At 35.1% G+C, this 15,825-nt stretch overlaps 1 protein-coding gene across 1 annotated transcript in view; it reads left to right on the forward strand.

Annotated features, from left to right (window-relative positions):
• Positions 1-13,789, forward strand: part of LOC128244803 (CCN family member 3-like) — a 30,898-nt gene extending 17,109 nt beyond the window's left edge. The window contains exons 2-7 of the mRNA XM_052962884.1: positions 6,621-6,635; positions 7,403-7,519; positions 8,954-8,986; positions 12,330-12,509; positions 12,956-13,067; positions 13,610-13,789. Coding sequence (XP_052818844.1) covers positions 6,623-6,635; positions 7,403-7,519; positions 8,954-8,986; positions 12,330-12,509; positions 12,956-13,067; positions 13,610-13,736 — 582 coding nt within the window. The 5' untranslated portion in view covers positions 6,621-6,622 and the 3' untranslated portion in view covers positions 13,737-13,789. The remainder of the gene's footprint in view (positions 1-6,620; positions 6,636-7,402; positions 7,520-8,953; positions 8,987-12,329; positions 12,510-12,955; positions 13,068-13,609) is intronic.
• The last annotated feature ends 2,036 nt before the right edge of the window (positions 13,790-15,825 follow it).

The following is a 15,825-nucleotide window of genomic DNA, read 5'->3' on the forward strand; positions in this document are numbered from 1 at the left end:
TAAAAAATTATTTATATGTACTCGAACATTTTTATTTCATAAATACAAACTAGGTAAAACTAACTTATGCCCAGGGTAGTAGTAGGATTCAGCGATTTTGCAATTTACGCGGCAAAATCGCCTATAAGTGTTAAATACAAACTAGGTTAAACTAACTTATGCTCAGGATGATAGTACGATTCACTCATTTTGCAATTTACCCGGCAAAATCGGCTATAAGTGTTGTTTGCCCGGTTCCAGACATTCATACTACACATCGTTTCTGCTGTATGCATCTAAATGTCAAATCTGCTGTAGGTAGTATCATGTCACTCGTGAGAGTGGTTCACAGTATGCAGAATTCAAAAGTTAGTTATTCGGCACGCTGATTCTTACAATCGTTAGATATTATTAAGTACTCATGGTACATTCATGAAATAAGCTATTCAAATGTTGCAACGCTTATACCGTACTTTATATAGTCATTGTTGTAAGGAAATATCAGCCAATCACTAGATATACAAGGCACATACTTTTTAAAATGTTTAACTAATGATAAATGTTGACATAAGTGAGGGGATTTGTGTATTTAAATTAATTTAAACGCACGGTGAACTCATGTTCCAGCGTTCCACTGATCGTTCCCAGGCAGTAATCATGCCGTTTTTTATTAAAGCTATTTGATGCGTGTTTGGTCTGTTTTTTGTTATTTTCAAGTGTGTGTCTCTAGTTCAATGTCTTTTAGTCGCTTTCCACCATGTGCCTCTGAACAGAATTTATACTTGAAAGTTTGACTTCTAGGCTTGCCGGTCCCATATATAGACCATCACCTGCCTTCTTATCATGCATTTCGTTTTTTGTTGTTTCTTCGGTTTCGTTCACTTATGAAAGGACTGTGTAACCATGAAGACATTTGTAGTAGCTGTTATCTGCCTGGTCGTTGTTGTTGCCGCAAAAAGCAAGCTTCGAGAAGCGATAAAATCATGGAAAACCAGAGGTAAGATAAATAAAATTGTAATTTAAGTATCCGATGTACAATTAAGTTTTTGGTATGTTAACGCCATTGGCGATAATGTTAAATGCTTATGCTTGGTGACCCGATACAATGTTGGTATTATTTGAAAGGGCGTTGCTTGCTGATGTGTATATGAAAACTAAATTACTGAAAACGCATTAAAGATGACTTTATATCATTGTGTATATGGGTTGTTGTTTTTTGTCAACTAAATTCGGGTCCGAACCTACTTATTTTGCAATCTTTTAAGGCAAGAAAGGAGGTTGTACCATTTGTTTCGATATTTATGTCATATTTAATTCATACTCATTAAACCATTTCCAATGATCCTACCCAATCAAGCCTCCATAACTCACATTCTTGTATATCGTTTACCTTAAAGCTGATTAAGGAAAAATTAGCGTGAATGCTGAGCTATATTTGTATCGACTACTGTTGCAAAAGACAAGCCAAGGAACAAAAAAAAATCAAGGAAACTGGAGGATATGTAGGAAAGTAGAGGTTTTCTTTCATGCCTTTCGGTGAAAGATGGGGTATCATAAGTGAAATAACAACAGTAAAATTAATTCGCAGCAAACGTTGCAGTGACAATATCAATTTTAAGAAGTACTTTAAAAATCAACTGTAGTTACATCCCTTGATCAAAACTGTGTACCTCATTTTTATCCCAATAATTTATGCCAGATTAATATTTTGATTATTAAAAAGATTGCATATGAATAAAAAATGAAATAAACGTAACTTCGTAACTTCCGTTTATTAGGGAAATGGTAATCCCATTTTACAAACGTTTGTTAAAAACGGAGTTCAAGAACTTTTGCATCACATCAGTTGAGAGCAAACATAAGTTCGATATTATGTTTTATGTTGAATATCTTTTTTACTGTCTGACAGTCTTATACGAACTTTCCGGAAAATTCACATACCAATTAAATAATGAAGTAAAATACACCACCGCACGTTGAATAATGTCTACAAGGACCTGTCTACATGCAAATAAGACTGATATCTGACAGTAAGGGTTATTTAATAGCCATGTATCATAAAACAAACTTAGAAAATTGTATTTGATTAAATGTTTATCCACATTGGTTTTGTTTACATGAATCAAAAAAAATGCTAACTACCACAGTAATAGCACGTAAGTGTGTAAACAATGTTGTTATTTAATTTCATGCTCTTGGCTTAATGTTTAGGCGTGATGTGTGTCGACAAGATCGCCAACTGCGCTAGTTACACCAGGGCTGTGTGCACTGACTCGCAAAACTCCAGATGGGTCGCGGACAATTGTTGTGCTTACTGCAGTAAGATAATAATTCACTTGTCAAACTCGTCGTTTAGTGCTCCCAGTGAGTCAATGAAGTTGTTGCAAAACACTTCTTGAACTTTAGGATAACATGTACGATAGCACGATGAACTTGATTTATGCGAGTAACAGCGAACCTACATTTGTAAGTTGTTAGTGAAATTTCACAAACGGCTTATCAACTTAAATGCAACTTAAACTTGTAGCTACATCATAAAATCTGGTAGCGAGGACACACTTTGGTATCAGTCCATTGAAGCCGTTTTCCGACCCACAAATAAGCTACTTTTTTTATAGTTTCATTCATTATAATGTTAAATAATGATGCCTGATGATGCCATGTGATATTGTATTAAGGTATTTGCTTGCTGGGTATGTATATGCAACATAAATATCCATAAGTTATTTAAACATAAAGCTGGACGTCAACTGACCACTTTTGCAATTTTTGAAGGCCAAAATTACTCATTCAATATATATTATTTTCGGTACTATTTATAACTTCCATTTTGCACGAATAACACTTTCAAATGATACCAAAACACTATTGGGTCATCACACATCCAAAATTCACATATCTATGGTTCGGTTTCCTTGAATGCGTATAAATGATACATGTACGAGTTCAATTGAAAGACATGTTTGTTACATGTTACTTTTCTGAGAGAATGGCTGTTTAAAACTGCTCGCTATATAGCTATAAATTGTGGCCTAATTTATTAATCTTCTTTTTCAGGTGGACCTGGTAAGCTTATATATTCCAAAGTTAACTTTGTAATATCTTAGTCATGAACTGAGCTAAAAGACAAAATAATTTTAACGGCATACCACGGAATCCCTGGCCCAAGGCTTCAAAAATATGTTGGCTGTCTAACGTTTCCTAAATCCCCAAGTGGGGAGAACTTTAAAAGGTGCATTGACACAGTCACTTGATGTTCAATTGTTGACCGCCAATACATTATTAAGTAATCTAGGACACAATGAGTTGAATTCTCCTTTACAAGGCTACAAGATATTTCGGTTTTTATAGACCAATATCTTCTATAAAGAATTATAGTCGTGACTTCATTATTTTAATATGTATGAATGCACAAATGGCAATTTATCGGGAAAAAATCACAACTTTGTGTTCATGTTCAATGTTGGCTAAAGGTTAATTCACCAATATAAGAAAAACAATAATGAAACTATTACTTAGATAATGTTAATAAAAGATTCAAAACGACTTAGATTTTTATTAAAATTGCACTTGTAAACTCAGAATAAAAAATGTGCACTCATTGTCATATCATTATGAACACTCGTTATCTGTTAAGAAACTGTAAGTGAAACGTGAATGATATTTTTTATAAATCAGTAACACTGACAACACAGTACACGGCGTGAACCAAATTGTCCGTCTATGTGAACACAGACCAAACTCGCAAACGCCCAAGCCGCGACTCGACGCCTTTGTGAGAAGCATGATTGTGTGCTAACCATTGCGCTATAACCACTGCGTTGACTAAACATGTTATACTGTTTGTGCCTGTACATATGGTATTGGTCGAATCGGTAGAGCTTTTAACAGGTGTACTTTATTAATATCTGATAAATTGCTGTTCATGCAAATTTTCAGTCAAAGGAATAATCTTGTTTACACTGAAAAACGTTAGTATTGTGTCTTGTTTCAACACATAGAGGCCTTTTTACTGAAATATCTGTATGACAATATCAGTATTTGTATCCTATATATCCACAGCATAAACTATAACTGTTGCTTATGTTATTAAGTGGAAAGTAACTTTAAACGTTTATGGTAAAGTTAAGCGCTAGTAAACCGGTTTAAACCCCATCGAGTTCTTATTAAGTGTTTACTAACAGTGCGGTTCCTCAGCAATTACCAATGCCGATAATATGTAAGTTTCGTTATCTCTGTTGTCTTGTGCCGTTTTGTGTCTTTTATTTGGTGTTTGTTTGTTGTGTGTTGGCTATCTGGCTTGTCAACGTTGTTTCAATTGGTGTATTTTGATTGAATCTAAATATTCACAGAATGCATGGACGCTGTTAACAACTGTGCCGACTACACACTATCGGTGTGCTCAAATGCCGATTACGCCACGTGGGTATCCACGCATTGTGCAAAGTACTGCGGAAAGTGCAGTAAGTATCATTGAATCCTAGCCTCGGGCAATGCCCCACCGCCGATTAACAAAGAGGGTATCCACGAGATGCGCCAAGTTCTGCGTAATGTGCAGTAATTGTTATAGATTTACACCCAGTCGCCATGTCTCAACGTCGATTACGCCACGTGGGTATCCACGAACTGTGCCAAAAATCTATGGAAAGTGCAGTAAGTGTTATAAAATACTACACTCGTGGTATTCTCCAACACCAATTACACCACTTGGGTATCCACGAACTGCGCCATGTTCTGAGGAAAGTGAAGTAAGTGTTATAGACTCCTACCCTCGTGGTATGATCTTAAGCCGATAACACAACGTGGCGTATCCAGGAACTGCGCCAAATTCCGTGGAGAGTGCAGTAAGTGTTATCGAATGCTACCCTTCAAGCCCCAACGCCGATAACACAACGTGGCGTATCGTCGAATTGCGCCAAGTTCCGCGGAGAAGGCAGTGTCATAGATCCTAACCTCATGGCATGCTCAAATACCGAGTAGGCATCATGGGTATAGCATAACGGCGAAATCGCAGTCATTATAATAGATATCTATATACGGTGAAGCCACTATATCTGTGTATCGTGTGCTAAATAAATGAGTCATTTTCGCACAGTTGAATATATTTATATAGCGTCAACAATTGGTGTTAGATTATTTCTGTCACTGTTTTGGTTTGTTTATTCTCCAGAATTAAAGAAATACCACAAATTATTAATATTTTCTGGTGAGCTATCTTCATATACTGCATGTGACATTCTATCAGAATAAGACGTATGTTATGATGCTTGCGTGTATTTGTTACATGAAGTTGTTGATGGTGTACCAACTAATGATGTTGTTCCTCTCCAGGAGAAGATCCCGGGGGCGGAGTACCAACACAACTAGGTTGGTATAATCTTGTAATTTTACTATTATTCAGTATGACAAATACAAGTTATGGTAAATCATATCATTATTTTAGGATGACTCATAATTATTATTATGGAATGCATTGTTGATTTACGTTTTCACTGAAGTTTCATGACTTATTAGTCAACTATTTAAAGAGGTGTTTAGATTGAATTAACGATTAAATTTGTTTTCTTCTTGAGCTAGTTGCCAGAGGGAATGAGCTTCACTATTCTACTACTTAAAACTTGAATAACCTTTTCATTTTTAAATCATTTTGGCGGGTAAACTTACAAATTTAAAGGGACTTGCTCATGTTATTGGACCAAATATTAGTTTTCCCGGTAATTCTTCTGAAACCTTTTATTTAATCATTGCACTCTTTGATATCGAAATTGTGTAGTATAAAAAAGTATTTTTGTTTTAGTTGGTTACGAACCCATGCCGGTTAAGGTAAGACAAAATAAGAAAGGGACGCCTTAACCACTAGGTCACAAAGACTTGCAAATGATTGGATATTTTGACATTGTACAATATATTTATAATGTCACATCATAATGTCAATCAACCAATCACGCATCAACAAAGTCGTTATAAGCGCTACTAAAGATAGTGATCTTTAAAGACGACATTAGAGCAAATATCAACATTTGCTGAAGGGTTCCAGCATTTTGGTTTCTTTGTTTTAACACTCCTAATGATTTGCCACATTTTATTTCGGCATTTTAATAGAGTGCATTTCATAAAAACATGTGCAAGTCCATTTAAAGTTGCACTCACATAGATTGACAGTTGTGCCGTGTTAATGTTAAGGATCAGCTGATTTTAGCTGTTTTCTGTAGATCATCAATATTGGACTTTTACTTATTTTGGTGTTTTAGTGCATTCGTCAAAATCGATCTACGTAAAATTCGAAAAAAAAATTATCGATTGTCAATTGTGTTCCACACAAAAATGCACACTAAGAATACGCTACATTTGACTAATGACACTTGTTGAACAAGTAAGTCCAGGTAGAAAAATAGACTGACTGAAATATACTGAAATGAACTGTGTTTTAGTGCATTAATCAGAAAAGATCTACTTAATACTATTGAATAAAAATATTGAAATATCCTCGATTGACTATGGACCAAATAAAATAATTCGATGCCACATAAACCAAGTTAAATATGTTGACATTCTTTTGCAAGCAAAATTGAATCAAAATAAATTCATAGTTGACAAAAAAAATCACTGAAACTATACTATCATCGGGTTTTCATTCGCAGGCATGACATTTCATACAGATAAACTAGTTCTGTATTTAGTTTTTCTGGATACATTCAGTAATTAACCTTATAAGTATTTGCGTGTAGGCGATATTGATCACTTGTGTAGGCCGCCACTTAATCTTAAAATAAAAGCAAAGCCAAAGAAAATATCTATAAATTAACTATATCCTTTAATTTATTCGAAATAGGACATCGCCTTCTAACAAACTTGGATAAAGGTAAATTAGAAGCATAGCCAAACCAATGGTTTATCTAGAAACATTGCGACAATTGTTCAGAACTTTGTTAACAAGATTTGAGGTACCACTGTTTCAGCTGTACTTGTTTATATTTGAATGTATGAGAAAATAATCAAATAGTTCAAGTTTAAAGTTAACAACGATGTAGATATTTTCGTTGTTAACTTAAACAATGTCTGAGCAATCGGCCCATTGCTAATTAATTCATATTGTCGTTACATGTGACTTGCTGGCTGCACTTGTTTAAACAATACATTACAGTGAGAGAATCACTTTAACTGTTATGTGCACTTTACGCTTGTCATGTTGTTGACAACGTTGTAACAAACATCTTGTTCATACAATACATTACAGGGGGAGTATCACTTTTACTGTTGTATGCACTTTACGCTTGTTAAGTTGTTGACATTGTTGTACCAAACAATGTTGTCACTGAACAGTCTACGTCAGAGTCAGACTGTAAGTTTCATACTTTGGTTCTATTGGTTTTCTAAAAAAGGTTTTCTGTAACGTATTAATAAAGATAGTCTAATCCGGCTTCAGGGAGCTGTCGGGACACCCTTACAAACTGCGCCGACTATGGATTCTCAGTGTGCACTAACCCAGACTATGTCACGTGGGTATCCCAGAACTGTGTCAAGTATTGCAACAAGTGTGGTGAGTTGTTTCATTTAATGGCTCTTGACGTATAAAGGTTGGTGTCCTTGCTTTTTTGTGTTACCCAAACTGTGCAGCTGTTTTGCAATTGACCTGTGTCAAACAGAATGGGTTGATATGTCTGTGTGTCACTCAAAATTGTGTGCGTCAATTTCGTTTATGATGTTATTAAATATGCAAATTCAGATAAGTAGAAAAAAGTTATTACTCAAGCATAGTTTTGTTCTAAAACTTTTTTTACCAAAATATCTATGATAAATATTATTCTAACAGAGTAAGAATTTAGAACCATGCAAGACCGTAAAATGGTAAAATGAGATGAGTAAGCGATGAAGTTACACCTTAGGTAAATTAATTTTTGAGAACTTTGGGCCTGAAGTATAAAATTATGTATTTATTCAGCTCGCTAAAATTCTTTAAAAAGCACAATCCCTGTTTGTAGTAGTTTTGTACTTTTAACTTTCAAAACCACTTTTTCATTATGGCAATTTCTTAATTATGATAAATACCTGATTTTTAGTATATTTTTGTGGTCATTTATAGATGTTTCTCGATGAAAAAATGACATTTCACTGTTTCAAATAATGAAATAACCATTAAATAGTTTTCACTGTTTTGAAGTGTAAGCTCGCTCTCACTTTCGAATCAAATGTCAGCGCTCAATTTGGGAAACGATTTTTACGATGTCTTTTCCAAAATGATGTAACGTCCGCATCTATTTTGGCTCGATTTTCTGAAAAAAATACAATAAACAGTCATTCCATATATTTTTAGGCATATTATAAACAGAGAAAATGTTTGTTTCAGAGCAAGATCGCAATACCTTTCAACTCGTGAATGTCAAAAGAGAATTTCTCAGTTGAAGCATTTGGTGCTCGAAATACATTGCGACCATACCCTGGAACAAACAAGTATACTCTATTAATGTCGAAAGCAACAACAGGATAGCATTTACATTCAAACGTAGTTCTACATTAACAGGAGTAGTGAAGGTCCCATGATGTTTTGACACGATCAGAACTAGAATATAGTGTTTTTAAATATCTTTCTTATTTGCAAGTTGTCATTAAGAAATACATTGCTGATTTAATAGTCTTGAATATTTTGGCACACAAGCATATTCATTTGTCGAAATACTTGTCCTTTTCAATGCCAATAGAATTCCATTTCATCTTTGATATATATATCGTCATAAAACTTGCGCAACTCTTTAACACTAAAACATGTTACATGCATGGTCAACAACTGCAAAAGATTGTACCATAAATAGCGATGAAAAACATTGAAAATTTGAAACATTTTTATTTTTGACTTTCCGAACCTACTTTGTATTGTGGACGACCCTTAAATTAAACGTGTTTCAAACATTGCATTGTTTAAGAGCAGTAACATACTTCTGGACTTAATGATCAACATTGTGTATCTATATTTTAGGTGGATCTGGAGTATCATCCGGCGGTTCACCCGGTAAGATACATTTAGTACTGTGGTTTCTATTAATATACGATTACTTTAAAAGCATTTGATGACAAATTTGCTTTCTTGCTGCCAACCGGCCCTTAAGCTTTATTTAATAAATAGTTACGCTACCATTTCACCTTAAACAGCTTACCAAAGTGCGTTTGCTTAGCATGATAGGAATGTAATGTGTGTTCGTTCTTCAAGCTTCTTTTGAAGTTGTACTTTCCAAATCGATTGTTCGTTGAATGATAAGCTTTGAAGTTTTACAGCTGCAGCTTTCACACTAAGTTTAATTTCCTTTTATTTCTATTCCTATATCTCTGCTTCTACAGCGACATCATTTTGTATGGACAAGGTGGACTGTTCTTCCTTTTGAAATTAAATACAATTTGATGTCTGTAGTTTAGTTTTAATGAAATAACATAAAATGTAATACCAGTAACTTAGTGTTTGTTAAATAACATTAACATTATTTCACCCTTCCTCTTTGGCCTCCTTGTAAGCTAGATGTTGATTTGTACATGGCACAGCTTACTCTAAATTTATGTCTGTGTTGAGCTTGCAACACTTAAGATCACGAATGAATGACATCAGTAAACTTTAATGAGGACGCAGATTTTGTGATTTTTAAACCCAGCAAATATAATTTTCGTTTCAGAAAATATTCACGGATTCCAATAAAACGTCAAATCGAAATCAAGCAAATAAATCAAATATACCTCGCTTTAAATATAATTCTACTTTGTCTATGGTCAGTTCTTTAACTTATAATAAAATCGATGTTCCTGTATAATTGAAATATGTAAATGACTAATTTAGAATTGTTTCAAAATAATATAACGCAGCAGATGCAATTTTATTTCCTTACACAAAATGCAGAAGTTACAAAGTCCAAAGTATTCTGTAGCAACCTTTTAAGTGTGTTCTTGGTAATTTGATTACACAAAATAATTAACAAAATGCCGCGGTTACAATTTTGAAGTAAAGAATCGGCATTCCTGTTTCTCTGCGAGATGTCCGATCAATTTTTGACCTTTTGATTAAACAATATTTTCCTATTGGAATATTTTATTCGGCAATTTGCAATAACATGCGACTTCCTTTTATTATATTAATGATGTCAACATTCCAAAACCGGAACTTAATGCAGCTTCGGCTTTTTGAAGTGTGGCCATCGAGGGATGAACTGAAGTTTGTCTTTTACATGATGATCTTGCAGTTACAATCCCTGCTTTCGTAAAGATCCCGGACTGTCGGAATTAAACAGAAACATTTTGATGTATGCTTATGTGAAAAACTACAGAAACAAGCTAAGTAGCCAAAAATTTAAACATAAACCCCGTTTAATGGCACAGGGTAAACGTCAAAGACATTAAACACAAAAACAAAATAATCACAAACAAGAAACATGGAACAACAGCACAAAACTCAACAAACACCACAGTGCATATATACTATATAAAATAACTAGGTTTGTGTATCAAGTATTGTTAAGTACCGCCTTGGAACAGTCGGTAAAATGTAAATTTATTGGGCGTTTAAACCGGTCTACGTGCACAACCTCATTCTTATCCCAAGAATCCCGAATAAAGTAAAAAAGGTAAATTGTAAATCTTATCAACGTATGCATTAACTTGAGAAAACATTAAAGGAAACATCTTTGTTTGTAATTCTATATATTTTCGCAAAATTATTTCAAGCAAGTATATATTATTCGTTTGTAATTTATACAAAGGCAAGATTTCTGCAAAATACTGATATGCCACAGCATATGTTTGGTTATGTTAGAAAATATGCACTTACCTTCTTTGTATAATATGTATTGTTGTTGTTATCGGTCAATGGCAAATCACACAAGAAACTAGCAACGCTCCAACATTCCAGGCGTGCCGCCCTTGTTTGAAATTTGCCACCGCCGAGTGAGCAATCATTTCACATTTTGAAGCAGCAATGTTAAATGTTTAGGGATAAAAGTTAGTACAAATGTTAAGTTATTTACATTCATTATATTCAGATTGAATTGCTCACAAACCTGATAAACTTGGGTAAAGACACAGAAAACCGAAAATCAGACGTGAATATCCACGCGTTCATGTAGAGAAGAATCTTTATTTACCTTTTCAGTAGTTCACGATCTATGACGACCCAACCTTGTATTGGCTGTCAGCCAATTTGGGTCATTCGACCCAATCTGGGTCGTTTTCGGTGGGCTCATTTTCGCTCGGGTCAATTTTAATGATTTCCCCTTGATAAAATCCCAAAATAATTTAATAGAAAAATAGCGGAAAATTTGTTTTAATGATTTCAACACGATGATCTAGCGTTTACCTTTGTCTACCCAGCGATTATATACTGTACCTTTTCTTCTTCTGATATTTAAATGATGATTTATTCCGCTGGTGTACTGTTTCTCAGCGTTTATAAAACTTGTAAACATCGATTTGAGTTGTCTTTCCGGTGAACTTATTTTCGACACGCAAAGATTAGACTACATGACATTTAACTGCCATTGAGAGGTTTCGCTACCAGAACTTGTGGGGCAGTCACAAGGGGGCACTACAAATACATTGTCACCCTAAAAGGGACAGTTGATAGCGTCGACGGACCACGGGGCTCGGTCGTTACAATACTCTTGTTCGTGTTGTATTCCATGAATTAAAATAATGAAATGGTATAAGAAAAAGTTTAACTTAATGAAAAAAATGCCTCTTTATTTAAAACCTGTAGTCATGGCACTGTCCAAACGTGATCAAATCAATTCCACAACGACAACCAATTTTCACTTTAAATCTAATTTTAACTCTTGCTATACCTTGCCGTTCAATATCAATCTTGATAACAATTACCGATCAGTTTTTATGAATTTAGTAGGATGTTTATATCAGACATTATCGGTGCTGAAATTTACTCAAGAACAATTATTCATTATCATAGAAGGATCATGCTAATGCGCATTCACAACACAGTTAATTGGATTTGAGGAATCGTACGACAGGCTTATTTGTTTACAAACTTTGAACACTTATCAAATTTATATATTGTTTTACGTGATGTTAAGTAACTTCTATTTTTAAATGATTTTGTATGTTTTGGCAAGATCAAACCCGGATCTTTATAACTGGTCCTCGTATCTTATCACTTCATGACCATTCCTGTAAAAATCAGCCATTGTTTGCAACATGCAATAACAATAATAATCACAGTGCTTCGGCCCATATACACTTTCGGTGGCTGACTGGCCGGTCCCGATTATGTTACTTTAGCAATAGTTGCTTTGGACTCTTTGCAGCGCTGAAATGTCCCTGATATCAGTGCTGGTGTTTTATTGACTATATTGGCCTATCTTTAGGCTGTGTGGACAAGAACTCAAACTGCGCCTTGCTGGACTCTTCCTCTCATATCTGCACGGACGCCGGTGCGAGGATCTACGCCCAGGAGAATTGTGCTATGACCTGTAACATGTGCTCTGGCTCTACTTCCGGTGGTTCTGTATCCAGAACCGGAGGTAGCATAAGCGGCTCTGGCACAGGTATAACTGACAAAATGAGTTAATTCACAACAGTCTAAAGTAACATTGTTAATATGATATATCGAAAATGACAATTAAAATGTAACATTTGTTTAGTTATTTGTATCTTCAATTGTTATTTCCAATTATGCAATGATACTGACAACGGGTATAATTTGACGCTTAAAGTCAATACTTATACAAGCTATAGAAGTTTGTTCAAAAATACATGTTTATTGTTTACATTCCAAGCAGCATTTGTTCATTCCGGAATTAGGTAATCGATTTTTTTGTAGAAAATAAAAAGAATTGACAATTTCTTTGAGAGACAATGAGTACTAACAATAAAGCAAATGTCCGTTCTTAAATTAAAACTAAAATAGCATACTTAGTCATCAATTTGAAGGTCAATGTGCACATAACACACGATAGTATTATTTAACCAAACTACCGCAATCACCGTGCAGGATGCTTGTACAACGGAACCGTCTATCAGCAGGGCCAGATATGGAAAGACGCCTGCAAGTATACCTGCAGCTGCGTGGATGGAGCATCAGGAAAATACCAGTGTCAAGAGCTGTAAGTATAAGTTCTTTCTGGCCCCGTTTTCTCGATATCACGAGGTCCGTTATAACGGGATTAAGCTTTACTCACATCACGAGGTCCGTTATAACGGGATTAAGCTTTACTCACATCACGAGGTCCGTTATAACGGGATTAAGCTTTACTCACATCACGAGGTCCGTTATAACGGGATTAAGCTTTACTCACATCACGAGGTCCGTTATAACGGGATTAAGCTTTACTCACTTTTTATGTGAGATTATAATGATCTTTTTCACTTTGAACGAGTTTTGAGACTTTTAATGGGAACCATTTTTACTTAAAATTAAAAAAAATATAATGTTTTAGTTTATGACAGTTTCAGATATTTGGTTGAAATAAATATGATACATATACGTGCTATGCTTAATCTATTTTAAGAAATTGAGGACAGATGTGAAAACAGTAGTCTTATATCATGTGCGTTACATTGAACCTGCATTCGCAGTGCCACCAAAAGCAGTTGTAGTGCATCGATATATCTATCCATCTATCAATACTTCTTTACCAAAACACAGGTGCGTTCAATGGAACCTGCCTCCTATGTGCCACCTCGAGCCCCCAGCTCCGGGCAAATGTTGCCAGACCCCAAGCTGCGGTTTAGTATACAGCATTCAATACCCAACAGGCTACGTAGAGCAGTAGCTTCCGCATACTAATGCTACGGTGTTATTCCGATTAAAGTTACAAACATGCTATATATTGTTTATTTTATATATATATTTGGTTTATATTGTGGATACAGTCGATACTCGCTATATCGAACCATGTTATCTCAGTGTCCGGAGTATGTAGGACATTCTTCGAATGGGTTTGGTTAAAGATGCACTCTTACTCCCAAATAAGATTTACCAAAATGAATAATATTGTTTTTAATATTCCAAGAAGGATGAATAAATGTCGAAAACAATGGTTCTTATGAAGGATACCGAGTTTAATTTGAAAGAAATGAGCATAAAACACGGTATTTCTACCTCATGAGACCACAGTAAATCTTTTAGCATTCACCAATCATTTAATATTTTTGTGTTTTCTGCTATTAAATACACGGTTACAATCTTGTTATCAGTAATTAATATTTTCCATAAATGCATTATTTAGTAAGAAGTTAAAGTTTTATTAGTCAAAATTGGTGTTTGTTATACATGTGTATGTATTGATTTTGAATAAGAGTATCACTTTAAGTGTGTGTGTATTTTTAATTTGGTTATCTCCATTGTATCTCGTACGTGGTCCCAACGACTTTGGCATATCGAGTTTTGATTGTACATGATTTATTCCTCATTTGGTCGGTTCTAAAGCACAGTTGAACGTGAACAGACATTGAATGTTTCTTTTTATGTCTTACACATCGTCAATTTCATAGCTGAAAGTGATAGGCTTGCGAAGAGAACCGACACCATATTTTAAACATGTGCAATGTACATCGTCAACAATAAATGCACATTTCGTCGTGTTTCAGGTCAACGTGAATACTGAGGAAAATGTTTTAACATATTTAAATGTTGTTACAATAAGTCATATAGAACTCATATGATTAGGAAACAATATATATTATTAGTTTGAAATAATAAGTATTGCCAGGTTGACCTAAGTATTCAGGGTCATACGAATACGTGACCAGAAACCCATATATTATCCAGGGATTGAAATAGTTGAAGACTTGTAGTTTATCATTAATGCACCAGTCAATTGTAACCACGGCCCTACAGGTCCGGGGAATAGCGGGGACTTTGACTTTCGGTCATGCCAACCCCGGGTAAAATCCCCGCCCTGCGGGGACGAACTGATGGTAAAATCCCCGCCAAATACCCCCGCACCCCAAGGACCCTAGGTAAGGCCCATTCCCCGCTAAATTTTGCGCGAAGACAAAACCACCGCATTCATCCGGCACTGCGGGGCCACTTGAAAGGTATAAACACGGCCCATTTTCCCGGCTATCCTTGGTATACCCCCGGTGGTGGGGGGGGGCGTGGTTACAATTGACTAGTGCATAATCTCAATTTAGACTGCTGTACAGTTGTAAGGAATGTTTATTGCTTGGACGTTTTCAGTAGTAGGAAATGTCTTCAAATGCATATAAATGACTTTGGAAACTATTTCGGAAGGGATCTAAGCCCCTTAACTCTGTTTTGTGCATGAGTCCCTCATCTTTAAACAGAGGCCCACGTCTATATCAGGATTGACAATTACCACCTGTAAATAATATAAATTCAAATAATTGTGACAGACACTCCGCCCATTCATTTGGTAAGTGCATACTAATAACCCTTTAGTAATGGCTCAGATATGTTAATATATACTTAATAAAAATAAATGATATGATGCGACGCAGGTGTTTCGTGGTCTACAAATATACTGTTTAAATACCTACAAACAGGTTCAGTCAGTGTTAATAACTACTGCTTCACCTGATTGAAATCAATTACGGCTGACTGCTAATTTACTGAAATAAATGTATTGGAACAATCGAGAAATACTGCCTTCTCATTGGACAACTAGTGGCGAACAATATATTTTGGTCAAATTGTTATTAAGAATCACGAATAATTTCTGAACCAATGCAATAACAGTATTTTTCAAAATATTCCACTTTGAATTCCATATTGATCGACTTTTTACTTCCCGTATTTATTAGTTAAATCGCCAAAATTCAGTTGATTATGTGTTGACGTAAGCGTCATATTTTTGTAAAAGTGCTGTGTTTACGCGAGTTTTTTCCATAGTGCAAATG

This window comes from Mya arenaria, chromosome 8, assembly GCF_026914265.1.
Source record: "Mya arenaria isolate MELC-2E11 chromosome 8, ASM2691426v1".
In the NCBI taxonomy this organism is placed as follows: Eukaryota; Metazoa; Mollusca; class Bivalvia; order Myida; family Myidae; genus Mya; species Mya arenaria.